General features: G+C 36.5%; 1 protein-coding gene across 2 annotated transcripts in view; it reads right to left on the reverse strand.

Moving 5' to 3' along the window:
• ACSL3 (acyl-CoA synthetase long chain family member 3) overlaps positions 1 to 23,726 on the reverse strand; it is a 943,201-nt gene that overhangs the window by 274,388 nt on the left and 645,087 nt on the right. For both annotated transcript variants that reach the window (XM_044070290.1, XM_044070288.1), the window contains exon 10: positions 14,866 to 15,005. In XM_044070290.1, the coding sequence (XP_043926225.1) occupies positions 14,866 to 15,005 (140 nt within the window). The remainder of the gene's footprint in view (positions 1 to 14,865; positions 15,006 to 23,726) is intronic.

Here is a 23,726-nt window from a genome sequence, read left to right on the forward strand (position 1 = left end):
TAGGGATCTTCTGCCCACAAGAAGTGCATCATTTGAAGACTGAAGGCTTTTCAGACATAATTAAACACAAACACACAGCAAATATCAGGAGAAAAAAAGCCACAATCTTAACGTTAAAGCAGTGACACCTTATTTAATTACAAAACTAATTAGTAGTAAAGCAGCATTTTTTTTTGTTACAGAATGATACTACAAAGAGAAAGATATTTCACAGATGAGCAATATCGAGGCAAACATCCTACTGCCAGTGAAAACTATCACCAAAATTCTTAAAAAAGGGAGAAAGGAGAAAAGAAACCCATAAGCACTGAAACTATAGTTAGGAATCTTAATAAAGAACTACCAGAAAAAGGAAGAAATAATTTTTCTCACACTCAAGACCAGGAATATGTGTCTTAGCTGTCAAGCAGCAAACGAGATCTGGGGAGTTGGGGGATGGTGTAGTGCATTGTGGGTAAAGGGAGGAGCTTGAGACTAGGATCCAAGTCTTGAAAATGCGCCCAAATCAGATCCAAGGGTTGGATCCATAACCCATCAGTGAGGAAGAATGAAATGACAACATCAGATTATTATGTTTTGTTTACTAAGGTGTGAACATATTGCATAAAATTATTTGTTAAAAACACTGGGGGCAGTGGCAGCTCAAAAAACAGAGCTGAAACTGGAAAGGATGATGAGCTTTGTGCAATCTGATGTATCTTCTGAGACATCTCATCAAAATGTGAAGATGTGCACCTTTCATCTCCACTACAGGTATGCAACAGTCCTGATCAATGAAAAGAAGTAAAGCTATCTATTACAGATGAACTACGTCTCTTCAAAATTACATACCTCAGATTACAACTCTCAGGATGATACTTGCAGAAACTGACAGCTTGAGTACACAAATGACACTCAGCCTGCACAATTGTCATGGGAAGCCTTCCATCTCCTGACATACTCCTTATTTTATTGTTTTCACTGTATGGCTGCTGCCCCTTGAAGAAAAGATGGTCAGCTAAATACAGACAACCCATTTTGCTCTTGGAGCAGGATCAATCATATAAATTCTAAGCTAAAACGGTCTTACTCCTTCTTTGGTAGGCACTGATTTCAATGAAAAATATGCTATAGCATGAGCAAAGAGACATCACGTGTATGTGAAAACAGCAAGCACAAACAAGCCATGACAACCTTAAGAAATGACGCTCCAGCAATTGTGACCCAAGCAATTAGGTTTGAGCAACTGACTGACAAGCAGTTGTATCTGCCCTCACCTGATGCACCAGTGTTTAATCTGCTTCTTTTTGAAGTGTTCTAACAATGCTGCTGTGAAGGAGATCCTTTCATACAAAAGGGCATCTTATTTGTGGTGAAAGTCTTTTGAAACTGAGAAGTCTATTTCTCTGACTGAGGACAGTGTTATTACCTACCTTTAATAAGCATCAATAGCAACCACTGGTCGGCCAAACAAAAAATTCTTGTGTTAACGGAGCATTTGAGTGCCTCACAGTAAAACTCTGCTCTAAGATAAGACAGTCTTCTCAAAACTACTCTTGAACTCTCCATTCTATCAGTGACATTACTTTTGGGAACAGAATCTAACATTTCATGAATTTTCTCTGAAAGTGAACACTGATAAGAAACTGTGATCTAAATAATTTAATGGTTTAACTGATAATACAGCAGATGCAAAAATGTTTTCCACATTTATCTAGTAACCTAGAATGCTTAGCAACTGGATAAGACAAACTTTTTCTCATTTTAGTTGAATGTTAACAGACAGCTGCAGGATCAGTCTTGTGGGAATTGTACAAATTCTCTGTGACAACAAGAGATTTACATCATCAATTATCCCAAGTTATCTACTGGTGCTGGAGTCTACGAATTTGGGCATTGGTTACTTGTTTTTTTAGGGCCTTTTCATTCACATACACCTATTTTTTTCTGGAGGAATGTGATTATCCACAGCCGAAAAATCTCCCATCGAATTTAGTATTTCCAAAAAGAAAATATCTTCTGATGGAGAGTCCAACGGCTGCTAAGAAGAATTTTCCTTATTAGAACCTTAAGAGGAATGGCATTGAATCTGCCTTATACAGAATTATTCTACTTCGACAGTAGAATCCACAGTTCTTTTGCTTTTCTCTTACACTCTTGAATCATAATGGGCAAATGAAAAGAATCACATCTTATGTTCTAGCCATACAATTACAGAATGACACTGGGCTAATAAGTGTGCAGAAGTAGGTTCCTACTGTTTGACTGTGGTTTCTTAAACTAAACTGATGCACTGCTTTGCAAATATCTTATAGTCACGGGAAGAAGGTCACCAAAAAGACAAAAGGCTGAACTGACAGATGTTACAGAGTGCCTAGCATGAGAAAACACTCCCAGATTGCTAGTGTTAGTCTCATCTTCATGGTAATCCCCATTACTTCACATAATCATAGTGGGCAATGAAGGCAGTGATGCTAAGATTTCTTTTTTTATTGGTAAAGCACCAAAATTCATGCAAAATAAAAATGTCAATACTTTTGAAAAATAATTGCATATTCTTGTTTCTAAAATGAAAATTGTATATTGCTTGAAACCACCACGAGGAAGAAAGTTTTAAATCCTTTTATTAATAAAAACAAGCGCTTTCACGCAACAAGATGCGCTTCATCAGGTTACCAATTTTACCAAGATTTCAGCTATCTTTATAGTGAAAAGAATATTGCCAATTATTCAATCAGTTAACAAATGAATCAAAAACTATTAAGATAATTCATCAGAATAACGCTGATATATTTGCGTTCAATAATAAAAACTTATATAAGCTATTTAAAACACTTTCAAAATGTGAATAACTATCATAATTTAAAATCTCATACATGTATAAAAATCAATAGTATATATTATGCCTATAATTAGTACAATTAAACTACTGCAAATAGTTCTCAAGGAAGTTATGCCCATATTTGGGAAGGAATCATTTTAGTAGCTTGTCATTACGCATCGCATTTTAAATTCAATAAAGAAAACAAAACGAAATACATGCTTTTCAGTTTGTCATATCAGTCATAGAACTGAAAGCCCATATGACATTATAACATTTGGAAACATAACATATTTTAAACTCATTAGATAATCTTTCGCTAAAAATATGTACCAAATAGTTGATTATGTTTCAACCAATAAAAGCCGAAGCTAAAGAACTAAAAAAGGGGGTTAAAAAACTAGAGTAGCTGATAAGTGCATGAAAGCACAAGGATTATCTATCACTATTCTACTAATCTACTAATCTCCATAACTATTCTTGTTTCTAGGAGTCAGCTGAACCAACTATCCTCCTCAGAATTTGATGTGGGACAGATGGATTTATATTCACAAGTTTATATTCCTTGAATCTTCTCTTGACATTTCTCCACTTTAAAAGGGATAACATGGTGAAGACTAGTAATTTGTTATTAGAATACCTAGAATCTGTACTTTTGAGTTAACAAAACCAGGTAGAAGAAGAAAACAGTTACTTGTAAAGAAAATCTGGACTACGCCCCACCACAACTACATGGAGATACTTTAAATGTATTTTGTTTGAATATCTTCACTGAAAAATAAACTGTTTATGAATGCAAGGCACCATGTTGCCAAAATTACTCTGGTATACAGGCAGTTTGTGAAAACTTTAAAGTGGTAAGAACAGCTGAATAATCCTCATGGGAATGCTGACTCTAATATATATGTGTCATGTGCACCAACCAACATTTGAAGGAACTCTGCTGTACACCTAGTGTGGGTCTTTACAGAGATAGAAACAGAACTGATGAAATGTCTGTCTGGGTTTGAACGTAGATTATATATATATATATATATATATATATATATATATATAGTACATAAAACTCAACTGTTATGATTTACCTTTACAGTAACCATCTCTGAAAATTATTATGTTATCTACAAACTTTGTAAGAATATGGACATGGTGAGAGGAATCCATTACATTCTTATGAAAGACAGCAGAGACTGGTCCAATATGCAAAATGTGTGGTCTTTTAAAGTCAGACTGACTAAAGACCATTTTATTTAAAGTTCTAAACCTTACCTATGGTTGTGTGATGTTAAAGAGATGAAGGATTAGCGCAGATCGATTACTATATCCAGGGGAATTAAATACCTTTTTTTTGTTAATAAATTTTGATGGAATGGTAAAATCATTTGAGTTGGGATTGATATACTACACCACATCTAGTTTGCTACCATGATGTACCCTAGTGAGGAAGTAGTATTCAAAAGGAAAGGAACTTATCAAACAAAAAAAAGAAGTTTCAACTTGCAGATAAGCACAGGTCTATAAGGTATGCAAATGAGCATACATAAAAGCTGGACTGATGTTCTATTCACTTAATAGTTACTTTATCTCAGGGCTACAGTGTCTGCATTCCTGGAAAGGGAGTTAGGAAAGTTGCAGCTTCCTTATTCATGAATTTTAGAAAATTCTTTTTATATGTTTTATAACTGAATCAGTCATTTAACTAATGCTTCATGGCTATGTCAGACAAATATTGGCTACTCCCACCACCCCTCCTTCCTGCTGCCTTACAATCTTTCACAAGATATTTAAAAGGATGGTATTTCAGAAAACTGTTCACTAAGAAATTAAAGGACATGCCAGATTTTCTAGAATAGGTAATTATTTTCCTTATTAATTATTTGTGTAAGTAACCCTGCAAGATTAAATAACCTGTTTCCTACGGTGAATATCTAGTACGCTAAGAATGCAAAATGTATCACAGTATTATAATATCAAAGAAAGCACCATTTATGCCTAGTCAGCACCCACTCTTCAAGAGCATATCCTACCTCCAGGAGGACAAAACTGGTTTGGCTGGGGGTGATTATATGGATACCTATTCAACTGACAGCATTTTTCTTAAAGATAGGTAGGTTATCACTGTTTAATATATATATATATATATATTGGTAATTTATTCTACAGATGGGGTAAGTACTGAGAGATTAATCTATTTTACTAGCAGGTTCTATTTATTTATCAACAGAGATTTGGATCCTTTGTACTGTATTTTTGAAGCCATTAATTTTCTGGAGGTGAAGGGGTTGGAGGAAGGCATAGTCCTTCACAGCATAAAAAGCCAAACTGGTCACCATGCAACTGTATGAGCCAGAAAACAAGGATAGAGTTTCAAGCATGTCTTGGTAGTTTAGGATATTTAGTCTAGGGATTATTTTTCATCTTGAACTTCTAGGGCTTCATCACTGCTGCAACAAAGTGGTCAAAAATAGGGAGTTACCTACGTGCATACCAAGATGACTTTCTGGAGGAGATGTCATCTATACTTAATATATCAGAAAAAGGTACTTTTGACAAATGTAATAATACTGCACTTTTTTTTTTTTTACATCAAACATGATAGCATTATTTTTACACCAGCGATTTGCATGGTCTTATCACTTCCGTAGTGTCATGATATTGGATGTTGAACAAACTACACCACCCAGCTTACAGTCATCAGTAAACTTTTATAGCCAAAAGTCTGGTTTGTAGTATGAAGATCAGAAAACTACATACTGAAGAGAATGGGCTCCAGCACAGATAGTCACCTTTCTTTACCTTCTAAAGGTGTAGGTGTGTGTGTGTGTGTGTGTGTGTGTGTGTGTGTGTGTGTGTGTGTGTGTGTGTGTGTGTGTGTGTGTGTGTGTGTGTGTGTGTGTGTGTGTGTGTGTGTGTGTGTGTGTGTGTGTGTGTGTGTGTGTGTGTGTGTGTGTGTGTGTGTGTGTGTGTGTGTGTGTGTGTGTGTGTGTGTGTGTGTGTGTGTGTGTGTGTGTGTGTGTGTGTGTGTGTCTGTGTGTGTGCTGTCAGACAGCCAGCTAACTATCCACTACCACATAAGGGTCAGTGTTTAAGTCTCTGAACTTATTTATAATACCTGCATGGGAAATGTTGTTGAAGGCTTTGGCCAGATCTAGGTGTGCTGTGTGGCTGAATAACCTTCATCCATAACTTTTATAACCTTTTTGAAGACATTAACTGAATTAATAGGCATGACCTACCCATGACAAAGCCAAATTTTAGCAGCATTCTTTACCAAACTGTGTACGTTTTTCAGAAAGAAGTCAGCTATAAAATTTGACTTCAACAAGATATACAATGTGGACAAAAGTAACTACAATACATAATCTGGCAATATTTGACAACTATGATTTTGTGCCATATTCCACTGGGTATTACTATATCCCTCGGATAAAAAAATATAAGTTATGTAGTTACCAGAAGCTTAAATTTAGTTTGAACCTGTCCAGACCCTGGAACTAATGGACTGGTTACAAAAGGCACCTCTAATTTCAAGGCAACAACAAACTTTTGGTAACCTGAGCTCCTACCCTGTCCTATAATGCTCTTCTTCCTTCTGAATTTCCAGATCAATTGAATAAAGACATGAACAAGGTTGTCTAATGATAACCAAACAAACCCCAGATAAATGTGAAAGCTTTGAATCTGGATACCTATTACAAGGCTTCTGGTTTTCTTCTAGGTTCCCTCACATAGGACAATATCGAAGGGGTAGGTGGGTGGTTTGTTCCAGTGTCCTAACAGACACAAGCTAAATCTAAAGTTCTGATAAGTGCATAACTTATGTAATTATGCTGGTACTATCAGGAAACTGGAACTGATGGACAGAATCCCCAGCAGACCTGGGGGAGGGGGGGTGTACAATAAACCTTTGAGAATGGGTGGACAGGAGGAGGCCTGAGCTCTGGATAAAATGTCCAATCTGTAATGTTTCAGAAACATATGCAAGGGTGTTAGCAGAACAGATTTCTTCCAAGGGCAAGTTTTAGGAAAGGCCACTGATGTAACTAGGGCCCTGACAGAGTGCCCTGTTGGTCTGGACGATAGAGACTTATTAACAGACGTGTAATAAAATATAAATAAATCAGACATCCATTTAGAAAAAAGTGACCTCAGTTACTTTATGACCAGTTTTAAACTTAGAAAGGGAAATGAACAGCTGTTCATCCTTCATAAAATCTTTAGTTCTCTCCAGGTAAAATCTGACTATTCTACGTACATCTAAAGAATGCAATTTATATTTTTCTCTATTAGAATGATTTGGGAAGAACACAGGAAGATGAATGGACTGGCTCAGATTTAACTGTGTGGCAACTTTAGGCATGAAGGATGGGTTTGTCCTTGGTGTCACCCTGTCATTATGAAAACTAATATCGGGAAATTTAGAAGATAAAGTTTGCAATTCTGAAACCCATTTGAAAGGTGTGATAGCTACTAAAAGGAAGGGATTTTACATGACAGTAGTTTAAGGTCAGCAGACCAAGTGGGTTAAAAGGAGGAATTAACTATGTTCAACAAACATGCTTCCTTATTGGCATATGGGTAGTAGTGCCCTGCTACCCTTCATCTGGCAGTCTACCAAAGCTCACAGCTCTTCCCACTGTCCATCACACCCGTAGACAGGCAATCACCTGGCAGTATAAGGGCTGCCTTCTTGCTCCCACAGACAGGACCACTTCAGTTTTCTAGTGCCACAGTAAGAGAAGTATTCTTGTAAGACTGCCCCTTACTCTGGATCTCTTCAGCTGTTGAGCTAAGATAAGAAACCCTTTTGGGTTTTATTTCCTCCATCTGCTTTTTTTCTATTATTGCTTGAATAGTGTATTCTGCTGTCTTGCTTTTTTTCTCTCTGACTGGACAGTGCATATGCCTTAAGTTTTACTTGATTTGCACTATACGATTTACATTATTTATTTTAAGCTAATTCTTGGTTTCTGTTTTTTTTTTTTAACCCTTGTATTATGAATGTTTGTTTCTCTACTAAGGCCAGTTTAGTACAGTTCCTTTCATTGTCTCGTGCTTCCAGAGCTGCAAGTTGTTTCTATTATTTCTATTGATTAAAAACTTCAACTGAAATTTTGACAAAAAAGCATGCTGTTTTTGCAGTTTTTTTTCCTTTGGGCTATGATTATTGGAGGTGATTGAGTAGGTTTATAGCACTTTAAATTATTTTTTAGTTTTAAATCTCGATTTTGGTGCCATTTTGTATGATAAACATTTCTGGTAGGAATATTTCATAAGTTTATAGTTTATTCTTTGTCTAAAACAGTTTTATGCCATTTTTAATCATTTAGGACTGAACTAGCTTTTGTTTATTAAAACTGGGGAACTTTTGTGACATGTATTTTGTTCTTTGATCTGTGTTACTGAAACAACAGTCATTTTACTCAGTACAGTGTTCAAAAAAGTATCCATACAGAAATAGACTTTAGATTGCTACTTAGAGAGAGAATAATTGCATTTGCCCAATTTTTTACTGGGCTGACCATGCAGACAGTATTTCAGATTGATCTGGCTAGCTCTGTGTCATCTGACTTGATGTATTCAGATACAATGCCCCCTTCTGCCATTGCCTACCCCTTATGCACCTGTAACACACAGAAGTAAGTCAAGGAATATGCCACAGCCTATGGCTTGTGACTTCGCAGTAGCCTTGGGCAGGCTATCAGACTGCTTATCTTCTTTTGCCTCTAGCTCCCCTGATGTGGTGTTATTACCACAACTGTGCATGACATAAGGGTCAGACACATCCTTTAGGGCTGTACCATTGCCTGGTTCAGGTATGGGAGAACCTAACTGTTTAGGTTTGTGGGTTGTCATGGATACAGAATCTATTGTCAATGTTCACAGATTCACAGGAGGTTACTAGGCTAATGGCCCTAGGGCCTTAACAAGTCTAGCTATGTAATACCCTTGTTCCCTAACTGACCATGGTTAGATGGTCATTGTTGGCAGAGAGAATCAGTGACTAACATGGACTGTCCCTGGATATAGGTGCCACCCCTGAGGTGAATTTACAGTCTCCCATCCAATTGTCAAGGTTGCTCTTAAATAGGGTCATTGAGGAGCTCTGCTTCAGATGAAGTGAGAGTTTATTTCAGATGAGTGGCAATCTCTGGGAGACATATCTGCCTCTCAAACATGTTCTGTTTATGTCACAGGCTAGGCTGAGATCCCTGGAGTGAGTGACTCTTGTCTCATTTGATTTGTGGCCATGCAGCATTTTCATTAGGGCAGGGTCAGGGATTGTTGTGTACGCCAGGCACAAGTTGCCTCTCAGCAGCCTGTAGGATATAGAGTACAGAGTCAGGGCCTTCAGTCTTTCTGTGTAGGTCATGTTTTGAAGGCCCTCAATTTTCTTGATTAGAAACCTCTGCGGTCTCTCCAGTTGTTACAGGTGTTTGGTGAGGTACATGCAAAAGGGAGAACTGTACTCAATTAATGGTCTGATGAGGGTCAAGTAGAGAGGTGTTATAACATCCTTAGTCTTGGATGTGATGCCCTTATTTATGTGATGTACAACATAGAAGGCTTTCCTTATCACTGTGGAGACATGGTGATCGAAGTTTAAATTGCTGTCAACCTGTTAATATGTCTTCCCTGGGGATTCTACCACTAGTGTAGTGCATGCAAAAAAAAAAATAAATAAATAAGATACAGTAGACCACCACATTGCAGGGCAACAGTCTCTGACAGTTTTCACCTGCGATGGTGGCTATGGCTACATTCATTGTTTAGCTATTTGATTATGGGACGTAAACTTGGGTTATGAGTAGCACTGAAACTCCCATCCCTGTTCAACCACTCAGGGATCCTGATTTTGAAGAGGATACTGAATCTGAAGTTTCAGAAGTATCACAGTCTGATCAGTCAGTTTACTCTCAGGATGAACAGGTTAAGAAACCCAAACAGATGCTTTCTTTTTCCCAAATGTTGGCTACATTTAGGGATGCATTCAGTTGGGGGCAATCACTGAATGCCCCAGGGATCAGCAGCATATATGATCTTTTGGAGGATGAGGCCCCAGACGTGGTGATCTTCCTTCCATTGTTTCCAGCTCTGGAGCATGTTTTTAAGAAAACTTCCAATTCTCCTCTGCTGAATAAGTCTCTGCCTAGCAAACTGTTTGAGAAAATCAGGGTGTGCTCAACCATGCCTGGCCTCCAGATCCCCTTGTCAGTGGATGCTGCTGATGTGTTCCCAGCAAACTCTTCTAATAAAAAGGCTATATCTTCATCAAACTGAATTCCTTCAGATAAGCTAGGCAAGTGGCTTGAATCTCAGGGAAAGAAGCTGCTGCAGTCCAGTGCAGTACCTATGAAGGTGTTTAACTATCAGTGTTTTATGCTGAAGTTTATGTTGAGCTGTATGCATAGTTTAGATGAGTTTGCTGCATTGTTACCAGCTGATCAAAAAGACTGTTTCAAAATATTGTTTCCAGTGTTTTTTAAGTATCTAAACATGCTTTAAAGAGTAATAACCAAGAGATGAAAAATGCACTGAAAGAGGGTCCCAATGGATGTAAAAAGTCACTTTATTAAAAGCACATTTTGGAGTTTGTATGCTTTAAAGAGTGCCTTGAAATGGGCAGATACTCTTTTTCAGAAATGCAAAGACATCAGTGGTGATGAGGAGGTATGCTTGGTTGTATAGTCAAAACTTTTCTTATGAGTTAAAAAATTAGGTCATCAATACTCCATTTCATTCTGATTGTGTATTTGGTACACCAGCTAATCAGATTCTTAAACACTGGGGTGACAGAGGTAAACTGATGTAGGAGGTGTTAAAAATGTTTCATATTCCCAAGCTTCCCTTCAATAAGCAGGATAATTTTTGGCAACCCAACAAACAGAAGTCCCAGCCTAACAAAAAACAAGGCACCAAAAGGAAATGGCAGGATTCTCAAAAAGTATAAAGCCCCTTCTAAGCTATGACTATGCTGAGGCACGGCACTTGACTTCCTCAAGTCCTCCTCTGGGCATCCCATCTCAAAAATTAGCTCTAAGCAAGGCAAAAGGGGCGTCAGTGGTTTCCTGCAAATGGATGCTCAACATCATTGCACAGGTTATACATGACAGTTAAAGAAAAATCTGTCTCCATTCAAAGTGGTTATTCTCTCCTACACTTTGGCAAATGCTGGATTCCTGGGGTCATAAAACTAGTCCCTTCTTCACAGAGAATAAAAGTTTTCTATTATATAATTTTCCTGTTTCCTAAAAGAGAGCTATCATGGAGTTTGGTGCTGGACCTATCCTTTTTGAATACTTTTAAGATCTCCAAGATGAAGATGCTCACCATGCAGACAGTGCTTACCCTTTTGCTGGACCACTACTTCATGGTGACCCTGGACTTGAAAGATGCATATTACCACATCCCCACTGCTCATCACTTCAGGAGATATTAGAGATTTGAGATTTGTTGTGTCAGGTTTGCACTACAAGTTCTCTGCACTACCCTTTGGGCTATCCACTGCACATAAGTGTTCACCAAATGCCTTGGTCTGGTAGTGGCTCATTGTTGGACTCATGCAATTCACATTTTCCTTACTTGGAAGACTTGCTGATCTGTGCAGTGTCTGTATTCAGGTTTTGGAATTGATAGAGAAGGTCGCAACCTTACTCACCCAGCAAGGATTCAAAGTGAACCTTCAGAAGTCATGCCAGACACCCTCAAAAAATGGCCCTGCCTCCTGATGACAAAATTCTATTCCTATCTTACCAGATGGTGTTCCAGGAATTCTCCAGGAGGAACGCAACCTCGGCAAGAGAATTCCCAAAATGTTATAAATGATGGCACCCATGATTCTCATGATACCACTGGTCCATCTCTACACGAGAAAAATGTAATGGTATGTCTAGAATTGTTGGACCTAGCACCTACATTCCATGGAATGTCAACTGTCTGTGCTGCTGCCCTTCCTAGGCATATACTATGCTAACGACCATAACAGTCTTTATAAGCCTAGGTCTGCATCCCAACTAAGTCCCCATGTACCTTGGGTGTCAAATAGGAAGGGTATGTTAGTTTGGAGGTGGTTAAGGGCTTTGTTGGGGTGGGGGTGGGGGGTAGTATGTACGTTAGGCAATATTTTACTTACTATCTGCCTCTGTACATAACAGACATGGAGGCCATACCAGGGGGTGAATTTGTGATTTCCCTTCCAATGGTCAAGATAATGTTTGAATAGGGTCAGAGATGAAGTCTGCTTCACATGGATGTGAAGCCTATTCCATTGATTTGACTGGTATTGCCAGCATGTTCTATTTATGTCACAGGCAAAGTTTAAATCATTGGAACTAGTGTTTCTAGTGCTGTTCATTTTTCAGATGTGAAAAGGTACATAAAGGCTGGATCTGAGGATGACTTATATGCCAGGTATAGATAGTCTCTCAGTAACCTGTAGGAGACTGGTTATAGAGATAGGGCCTTGAGGCAATCTGTGTAGGACAGTGTGTTAATACCCTCGATTTTCCTAGTGAGGAAGTTCTATGGGCACTCCAACTGTTGCAAATGCTTGGTCAGGTATATGCTGAAAGGGGCATTGCCCTCAATGATGGGTCTGATAAGGGCAGAGTAAAGTGATACTATAATTTCTTTGGATCTGGATGCCATATCCTTATTTATAAGTTGGATGACATAAAATTACTTTCTTACTATCCTGAATACATGTTGGTTGAAAAACTAACTACTGTCTACACATGTTTACAGATCACTAACTACCAGATCAACTCTTAGGAGTGTTTTATTGATAGAGTAATTGGCTTGTGTGGACATTTTCCTAAAGGGCACTATAATGCACTTCTTGGCACTGAGTTTTAAACCGTGGCTTTTGCACCACTTACTTGTCTATGTTAGGCCCTCTTGCAGGATGTTAGTGTCATTGGGGTATCTATAACAGCTCCTAACTTACAGCTATCTGCAGACTTGGTGAGCCAGAGGCCCTTGACATTAACTCTGACTTCTGAGAAGTAGTTACCCAAGAAAAACGGGTCCAGCATGGATCCCTGAGGTACTACACTGGTGACCGGTCTCTTGGTGGAGGTAATCTCACCAATTCTGACTTAATGGATCCTATTTGTGAGCCACCTGGCAAATAAGGTGAGTTATGTAGGGATTCATACCTAGCTTGGTGATTTTGGCAACAATGCCAGAGTATGGTTCCAGTTTCTGTAGGTTGTCAGTGTCCATGCTGATCATTTTCATGATAATTCATTCCATGGCTTTGCATATTACACTCGTCAGACTGATGGGTCTGTAGTTTCTGGAGTTGACTTATGGACCACCCTTTGAGGTGGGATGACCGTTGCAGTCCTCCTTTCACTTAGTAAGTAACCGGTTTTGAGGCTGTAATTCAAAAGTGCCTCAAGTGGTCCTGAAAGGTAGTGTTTAAGCTACTTAAGAAAAAAACCTGAGATATTGTCGGGGCCCACTATGGCAGAGATGAGAGCTACAGTGGTGTAAAGGACAACTGATTATCAATACAGGGCTTCCCTTCCTTCCTCCTGTGCAGAAGCAGTCAGTCCAGACAGATCTGTCTGACCTTGTTGGGGGAACTGTAACAAAGGGAGTGCAAGTATAGGTCACTTGGGAGCCTATGGATACATGGAAGCACGTCAATATCAAGGAAATGTTGGTAGTGATCCAGACCTTGAAAATCCTTCAACACCTATGGACTCTGGATACCCTTCTTCTGGTTATGGACAACACCAAAGTGATGTAGTACCTCAAACAACGGGGTACAAGGTCATACCCGCTGGTGGTTATCAATGATGGCCTAAGAGTTGGCTTTACAGCATTCTCTGGCTTTTCAAGCACATCCTGTCAGAGTAAAACGATGCGGCAGGTAGACTATGCAGATCCTGGGTTGATCCACCCAAGTGGCAGCTCAAAGCAGTGGTGTTCCAGTATCTAGTGCAGATGTGTAGAATGCCTCAAATGGATCTGTTTCCCTCCTTTCAAAACAGAAAGCTGGAGAAATGCAATCTTGGTTCTCCTTTCTAATGGTACTGACCAAGGGCAATTACCACAGACGTCCTCACATTCTGGATCTGCTCACACAGTCTCAGGGGCGACTGGTGTACCCCCAGTTTGGAGCAACTATAACTGACAGTTTGGACGATTCAGTCTTAACTTCAGTTAGGTACTTGTGTCATGAGGATGTGCAGCAGATGTTAAAGAAGGCCAGGAAACCTTCAGAAAATCTTAACAATTCTTTACAAATGGATGAGGTTTTCCTATGTGGTGCCTAAATGGAAAGAGAGGATTCATTTGAAATTAGCGTTCCTCTGGTCTTGAAATATTTGCCTGAGCTACTACAGTACGGCTTATCGTATGCACCCATTAAGGTGCATGTAGCGGCTATCTCCCTTTGTCTACCAATGGATCCCCCTCTTTCAGAGCTTTGCTTTTGTAGTGTCCTTTGTGAGCATGCTGTCAACAAACCACATTATTTATGTCCTTTCCCTTAATTCACTTCCTATCATCTTTCACATTTACTTAACTTACTTTAGAGTATCAAAACAGCTTGCTGTGGGAAAAGTCCTATTCAAAGATGCATTCAGTGATTTAGAAGAGAGTATGCAACTTAGGATGGTATGACGTCTGCAAGTAAGGCACAAAAATCCACCAACAAAATTAGATGCTGGTCTTCCATTTTCTACTACTCTCATTAGCAATGAAATTCTTCAGCTTGTCAACTGCATTACCATCTTGTCTACCAAAATAAAGTACCTAGATTAAGTTGATAACTATTCCTCTATAATTTAGAATTCCATAGTCACATGTTCAACTTAATCTCTTTCAGCTAAGCCACCTTGCATAATAATTTAAGTCTCTCGCATGTCTTGCTGTAAGCTTGCCAGTAACTACTGCCCCTTTCATCAGCAGATGTAAATTTTATAGTGGGCAAAGAGTATCACATACAGAAAAAAATGCACAAAATGCAAGCACAGTGGCATACATCATGGTAAAGCATGGCCAGAAAACAGTTAATGGGCACTGTCCACTACTTTATTACTATCCTGAGTTACCTGTCACAGAGAGGTGTGCTATAGCCTTTAGAGATCTGTTCCAATTTGTAGTTGTAAGCTAATACAAACAATGTCTGCTGGAAGCTGCTCATGGCATTCACTTTGTTCATGACATTCTTGTAGATACGATCCATAATCTCCTAAGGTATAAAAATGTAAGATATTAGGATTGTTTTTACAGGATATCAGACAATATCAGCATGACACGGGACACTCAATGGATAAGCATATACTACTAGACATTCAGATATCAAACATTCTCAAGAAAGAATATTATTCAGACCTGGGGATAAAATGTATCTTACACACTAGAACACACAGCACTATCTTCAAACAGAATGACATGTCCTTCGAACACTTATTTTTCTTTTTTTTTTAATATTTTTATTCATTTCCAAAAACAAGAGAACATGAATGCAGGTTATTTATGACAATGAAGTATTTACAAATTATTTAAAAAGGTAGGCTAAAACCTCTAAACAGATATCAAACATTAAAACCAAAATAAAGTATTTACAAGGGTGTCTATTGTTGACATATAATTGACTTTCTATACAATTGTTTCCTGATTATAATCTGCTGCAGTCATTATTCTCCAGTATTTCAGTTACTTTTTGCCATGCTACGTATAATGATGTAGTTCTTTCAGTTCTTCCTTTAATAGTGTTCATTTCCAATTGCGATACTGCTGACACCATATTCATGAATTGCTTAAAAGTTGGAGAAGCTTTGGATTTCCAGTTTGATGTAATGTTCTTCCTTGCAATAGCTAGGAGAGTCCATAAGATTACATATTTTGTTCTTGGCACACAGTCGGGTACAGGTGCATTAAACAAAATAATAGATTTGGAAATCTGGAATTTATCATTGAATACCATTTGCAGAAAATAATTTATTTTATCCCAATATGGTTTAATCAAATGGCATTCGTAGAACATATGTTGCCAGTCTGCTTTTATTGATAAATCACATCTCCAGCAGCCAATATGTTTCTCAAACATAAGTTCCATTTTATGAGGGGTTACATAAGATCTGTATATTAATTGCCATGTAAAAAGTCTCCAATGTAATGAAAGTGATGTCTGCTTTGGAGAGAGAAGAATTAGTTTTTATCTCTGTCATTTGGCACATGTCCATTAACTGATCTATAATAATATTTTGTCATTATTATGCATTTTTATTTTTTTGTTTGTTTTATAAATAGATGATAAGTATCCCTTTCCAGTAATGGGTTGATTTGTTAGTAATATTATATGTTCTATAAGGTTAGGAACATTTTGTCTTATTGATGGTTGCATTGTTTCTTGTTTGCTTAATATATACTGTCGAACACTTATTTTTCAAACTGCACTGAACACCATTCTCTGCATTTGTCATGTGATCTTTATTACATTTTTGGCATCTATGAAGGACAGAATTAAATCACAATATTTAAAAATCATGAGATCTAGATAAGGCTTTCCAGTTTTGAAGAATGGGTATACGAAAGGCATCCAAAACAGCTGTACGTCACTATAGTAACTTTTGAAAAAGGATTTTCCACAACATTCAAAAAACTAAGGCAGCTTCAGAAATCACAAAGAAAAACACTTAATTAAAATAATATGTGAACAGTTGATGTGACAGCCCGAACCCATGTACAAAAATGGGAAAAGTGGGTAGATGCCGATAGGAAGAAGCTTTCACTTACTGAGTAAGTTTCGTTAGTCAAGCATTTTATTTTATACACACTGACACACCTCTTAAACTCAATGACATCACAAGGCAATACACTTCAATTTCCACGAGATAAAGACAACTTTAAAATAAAGTAAAAAAAAAAAAAATCACTGCACAGAAAAATAAATCCTTAAAGGCCAGTATTCTAACTCTTAGCACTGAAATATTTGTTTAATAAAAATAGGGCCATTCAAGAAGGGGTACAAAAAATATAGCCATTTAAGCCAAGAATGAGTGGATCAGTTTATATTAATGTGATCCTTTTACTTTCATTAAACACTGTGAGACTATATTCAGTAAATTATGTGTGAGATGTGAAATAACCGCCTCTTTTTAATAAGAAACCTAGTTAATGAGAATGTATGGCCCAATCTGTTTTGAAAATGTATTTAAACAACACAGGCTTGAACTTCATCATGTAAAACTTAATGTTCCTACTTAGCGTCAGTCTTGTGGTGAGCCAGAGTCACCTCTGTCCGCCAATGATGGGTGAGCTGGTACTGACCGCTCAATCTCATCCTCGCTGGCCAGCTCCTACAGGTGACTGGTCCACTGCTTGACTACGGGCTGTCTACATTGTACTCATGACTTTATACCTCTATGCTATGGAGCAAGCATGGAAATAACTTCAGATGTTCAGAGAATGAAAAACATTCACTCTGCAGTTGTTTGTATACTACACAAGGTTGATAAACAGTTTCTTTACTAGTATTGAGACAAAACCATTAAAAGAAGAAGAAAATCTACAAGAAGTATCTACTGAAAACCTATATTTGACCACTGTATTATTTTAATACTGTGTTACTTCTCTGTGATTTTGGAATTTGCTTGGTTTGTTCAGATTATATTTGTGGAAGTGGCTCCAAATTTAGATTTTCCTATAAAAATGATAGCATAGTAAACTCGAACTTGAATTGCAAAACAGAGATGCACATGCAGAGCTGGCAAGCAAAACAAGGCCAGCATACTTGTAAGTTTGTTTTAATCTGTCACAAGAATCAGGAACTAAACTGAAAATGGGTCATTATCAGAAGATCAAATGGCCAAATTAATGAATCTCAGAAGATCTAATCTTAGAATGTCGTACCTTCCTCTGGAAACCAGTACTTTGTGTGGTCGGGTGTTTGCCCTTTCCCCAATGTGGAGTGATCTCGGAGTTGGTATATATATAATAGGATAGGCAAGGAGTGCGAGGGGGAAGGGCTTGCCCCCCTAAAAAAACACTGCTTTTTGTGATGCAAGCTTGTAGAGGAGAAGCCATTTCAATGTTCTAAGATTTAATCTTCTCTCCAATAATATGGCTATTTGATTTGCTGACATAGAACACTGAAAACAACTAGAGATGCAAACTCCAAACTGGGAAAACAAGTTTAGTTATTCTGACTATTCACCTAGAAAATTAGCAGAAAAGGGGTTTGTAATGAAATGACATTTCTAAGGAATAAAGTACCTGTAAATGTAATAATTACCATGTTTGTCTTTTCGGCTTTTCCCGGTAAAGGGTCACCACAGCGGAACTCCGGTCCGCTAATGACTGACAGTAGATTTTTATGGTGCCGAGTTGCCAGCCTGATGCCCAACCTTCGAAGGCATGCCGCGTCATTCACGCATGTCTTTCGGAGGCCACTCAATCACGGGGAGGACATGCACACTCCACACAGCAGGCACTCCCCGCACAGTAGTTGAGAATCGAATGGGAGAACCTCTTGCTGTGAGGCAACAACTCAACCGCTGTACCACCGCGGCTAAATGTAATACTTACCATAAGGATCCAAAAATAATCCTCATTTGTATGCACAATATATTTTCTTATACTAATTTTTCAGCACTTTGAATGTGTCACAAAGTTTTGAATAAAAACATGGTACTACAGCATTCTTACAGCACTCACATCTGCCACATTCCAAATTGAGAGGGCATTTCTCAGTAGCAAACAAACACTGTACAAGATAATTAATCTAAAATATGCAAGCTGAATGCACAGACCAATTTGTATTCCCACTGTAAATCCAATGCTAGTCATGTAAACAGATTGTATTCTAAATGAATATGGACAGTAGTCCACAATGCTACTTATTTCTATTATATCCTTAGTGGAAACCTGCTAAAAGTAAGCAGCAAAGTTGGATGTAGCCCTTTATAATGAGCTCTAACATGCCCTTGCAGTAGTTTGCTGTATTTAATACAATATAAGCAAACACAATGGGCCAGCTACAAGGCATAGTATGTTTTGCAACAAGCAGTCCTTCCTTCTCCTTCCTGAAGAGGACAAAAATCTGATCCGTTTTCTTCAAAGGAGGTACCTGAAAAGTAAGAAGGTTGTAATATGATACAAAATCTTCTTACTCTCTCATTTTAACAGAATAGCAACTACACTGAAAAAATGCCCCTTTGCTCCCCCACCCCAATTATTTACAGATTTGTATTAGATTTCTGGCGGATACACCAAGAGCTATTTTGGTATGCAACAGGTATTCTCCAGGAATCGGGTACTTTGGATAAAAAATAAATGATGGTAGAGCAGACCAACTCATTTTGAATAAACAAAGGATTGGATTTTAGTGACACCTTCTCAATGTGAAGGACTGCATAGGAGTTTGTACAGTAGTGGTTGCAGTTTGGAAGCAGTGTCTTACACAGAACAGGGATTTTTGCAAAAGGTGCTTGACATACACAGAATTTGCTGGTTCAAACTGGATAAATTCATTTTCTCTAGCTTATTTACCCACAAGAATGAAAAATCATCAGTGAAGTGAGGCACCACGCTACTAAATAGTAGAATGTCTTACTTCCCTCCCTCTCAAGTGCTACAACGCCACAGTGCTCAGACCAACTGGTGTCATTGCTTACTTTTAATTTAATTAATTTATTTATTTAACATTTGCTTACTGGAGAGTCCGACTGGGACAGAGCCCATTTTCAGCGGAGGCCTGGGGAGAAAAGCTCCAGAGGTAGTTAACAATAGTAATTACAAATTTACAAACATACAAGAAAATTGCAAACATACAAGAAAACAGCTGCATTGAATCACGTTAATATATGAACGGTAACTGATACAAAAGAGCAAAAAACAAAATCTAAAACATTACTACATTATTACATAGAATAACAACCAATAGTTGAAACTGACATCAGTTTAGTCAGTAATTTTACCAGTGAACATATCCTATAAAGTGATCTTACAGACTGAAAGTGGAAGTAAGGGAAGGTCTAGGAAAATTCTGAAGATAGGTGGATATGGCCAGTAGGGCAACAGTTAATTAGTAAAGCCAGCTGAACAGGGATAATGGGTGTGAGAAGAAGAGTGGACAAAGTAAGGAAAAGACAGATAAGGTAGAGTGACATAAGTTATGTTAAAGATATGGAAGTAGGTGAGTAGAGTTTAGACAGTATGTACTAACAGGCGAAAGAACTATAGGGAAGAGGGAGAAAAGATAAGGTAATGGTATGGTGATAGCTGAGGAGAAAGGAGAGACTTAATATATACAGATAAGAGGATGGTAAGGGAAGAGAAACTGCAAGGTTATATTAGTTACGAAGGAGGGGGGAGGTATGACTAAGGTGGAAAGGGAGTAAGTTTAGTTACATATGATGGACATAGTATGGTAGAGAAGTAGTGTGGTTAGCTCTTGGTAATGGGAGTAAGAATTAATTTGGATCTGCGATTTACTAGAGACAAAAAAAATAATAATTAGCAGCACACCAGCAAAATATATCAGCAGTGCTAACAGCAATTACTACCTATAACAATGGTCAATGCAGCCATCTTTTGCATTTGCTTTCATGTGTTGAAGACAATGCACTGATCTATTTCCACGTCAGCATCACGTCTTACTAGTGTTCTCCTCCCTCAAACACATTTAGCCAGTAGGAATGTTAGCTTCTTGCTTGTCCACACTGAATGAAGTGCTGCTGCTCTAGTGGCAGCAGTGAAATACACCATAATGATGCAACTTGTAGCAGGCAGTTGTCCTCAACAAAAAGGCAAGTGGTCAACACAGGTACACAGGGGACAAAAGATCCATTCATTTACCAGCATTAACTGCTCCAGTACATTCAGTCTAATTAACAACTATTAGGGAAAAGAAACATAAACAGTATGAGGAATTGTAATAGACTGCATGCAAGTGTTCTATAAATGTGTCATGAGTTGTAAAAGTCTGACTACTTTACTTGGCTTTTTATTTTCATTGACGTGTACATGGGAATAGGAAAGAGCCTACATGGCTGTATTGTACCTTTTCACGTTCATTTTTTTTTACTCTGCATCTGCATCATGTATATATATGTATGTATATGTATATATATATATATATATATATATATATATATATATATATATGTGTATATATATATATATATATATATATATATATACATATATATATATATATACACACATATATATACATATATATATATATATATATATATATACATATATATAAATACATATATATACATATATATATATATATATATATATATATACATATATATATATATATATATATATATATATATATATATATATATATATATATATATATATATATATATATATATATATATGTATGTATATATATATATATCCATACATATATATATATACATATATATATATAGACATACATATATATATATATATATAGATATATATATATATACATATATAGATATATATATACATATATATATATATATATATATATATATATATATATATATATATATATATATATATATATATATATATATATATATATATATATATATATATATATATATATATATATATATATATATATATATATATATATATACATACATATATATATATATATATATATATATACATATATATATATATATATATATATACATACATATATATATATATATATATATATATATATATATATATATATATATATATATATATATATATATATATATATATATATATATATATATATATATATATATACATACATATATATATATATATATATATATATACATATATATATATATATATATATATATATATATATATATACACATATATATACATACATATATATATATATATATATATATATATATATATATATATATATATATATATATATATATATATATATATATACATACATATATATATATATATATATATATATATATATATATATATATATATACATATATATATATATATATATATATATATATACATATATATACATATATATACATATATACATACATATATATACATATATATATATATTTTTTTTTTTTTTTTATTTATTTTTATTTATTTTTTATTTTATTTTACATTTGTTAACCGGGCTAGTCTAACTGGATATATTTCCATTTTCAGTAGAGGCCCGGGGAGAAAAGCTCCACATGTAGACAGGACGGATACAACATAACAAAAAATACATAATAACAGATTAACAAACAGATTAAAAAAGTGGTAGGTCTTTCACTCCAAGACAAGAATGATTAATTATATTTTAAAGGTATAAACAACATGTTCAACATAATTTCATCTTTGGAACCAATTAGAGAAAGCATGAAACCAAGGAAAAGAGAGAACATTAATCGAAAGAAGGTACAGATTTGAAGAGATATGTATTGCCAGAAAGAGAGAGACAAATAGCCATGAGGAGGAGAAAAAAACAAGAAAATTTTAATCAGGCTTAGAGCAGGAACATATCCAGTGGTTTTTAAGGTGACTCTTAGTTTTTGTTTAAACAGAGCAGTAGATGCAATTGAAGTAAGTTCGGGAGGAAGTTTATTCCAGTGTTTCCCAATGGCATTTGAGAAAAGGGAATCACCAGCAAGGTTATTAGATTTGGTTAGGGTAACTAGCAGTTTGCTAGAAGAGCGGAGTGAGTTCAGGTTTGAGTAGGGGCTTAAGAGGTTAGAAAGAGCAGGTGTATTAAGAGGTTGGTAAAAGGCTCTTTGGACAAACATAAGTTGGGATAGAAGCAACATGTTTGTCAGTTCAAGCCAGTTAAGTTGTTGCAGATTCTGACAATGGTGGGTTCTAAATTGTTTTCCAGTAACAAATCTAGCTATGTTATTTGTAAGTGGTAGACAGTTTAGAGAGATTGTTTTTCTTGAGATTAGTGTAGATAGGTGAGGCATAGAGAAGTGGGGAAATAAGATGTGAGTGGGCAAGATTCACTTTTGCTGGGAAGGTTAAAAAAGTTTTGATTCTATATAGAGAGCCAAGTTTCCTGTTTACAGATTTAATGGTATTATTGATATGAAAGTCGAAGGAGAGATTGTTATCAAAAGTGACACCTAGCAATTTGGTAGTAGAGTCAGGTGATATAATGGTTCCATTATTCGACACAGTGGAGAAGTCAAATGTAGGGGATCTGGTAGTAGGCTTAAAGAGTAGTAGTTTGGTCTTTTTTGCGTTTAGGAGTAGACAACGTTTTAGGAACCAAGTTTCGACTTTAGAAAATACAGCTTGAGTGCTAGTTTGAAGTTCAGAAATGGATTTAGCAGAGCAAATAAGTGTGGAGTCATCAGCATATTGAATGCAAGTAGCCTGTGGAATGGCTAATTGTAAGTCATTTATAAAGAGGGAGAAAAGAAGTGGTCCAAGAATAGAGCCTTGGGGGACTCCAAGTGAGATTGGTAGAAGAGATGAGAGTTTGTTATCCCAGAGGACAGCCTGTTTCCTGTTAGTGAGATATGAACTGAACCAGTGGATAGCCTCAGGTCCTAAGGAAAGAGATTCAAGAATTTTTAATAGGAGAGAGTGGTTAACCATGTCAAAGGCTTTGGACAGGTCAATGAAGAGAGCAGAAGACAGGATATTATTGCGATTATTGTTAATAATATCTGTAAAGGAGAGCAGAGCAGTAGTTGTGCTATGATAGGGCCTAAAGCCATGTTGACAGTTTGTCAGAATGTTATTTTGTATTAGGTGATTCATTAACTGATGGTGGACACATTTTTCTATTATTTTTGCGAGTGGGGACAATAGGGCTATGGGCCTGTAGTTAGAATGTTCAAAGGAGTTTCCTCCTTTATGTAATGGTATGATGTGAGAGATTTTCCATACATCAGGGATGGTTTCTTCATTTATGGTCCTATTAATGAGAATTGATATGGGATAA

The sequence above is a fragment of the Protopterus annectens genome, chromosome 4.part1, assembly GCF_019279795.1.
Source record: "Protopterus annectens isolate FY-2018-M chromosome 4.part1, PAN1.0, whole genome shotgun sequence".
NCBI lineage: Eukaryota > Metazoa > Chordata > Ceratodontiformes > Protopteridae > Protopterus > Protopterus annectens.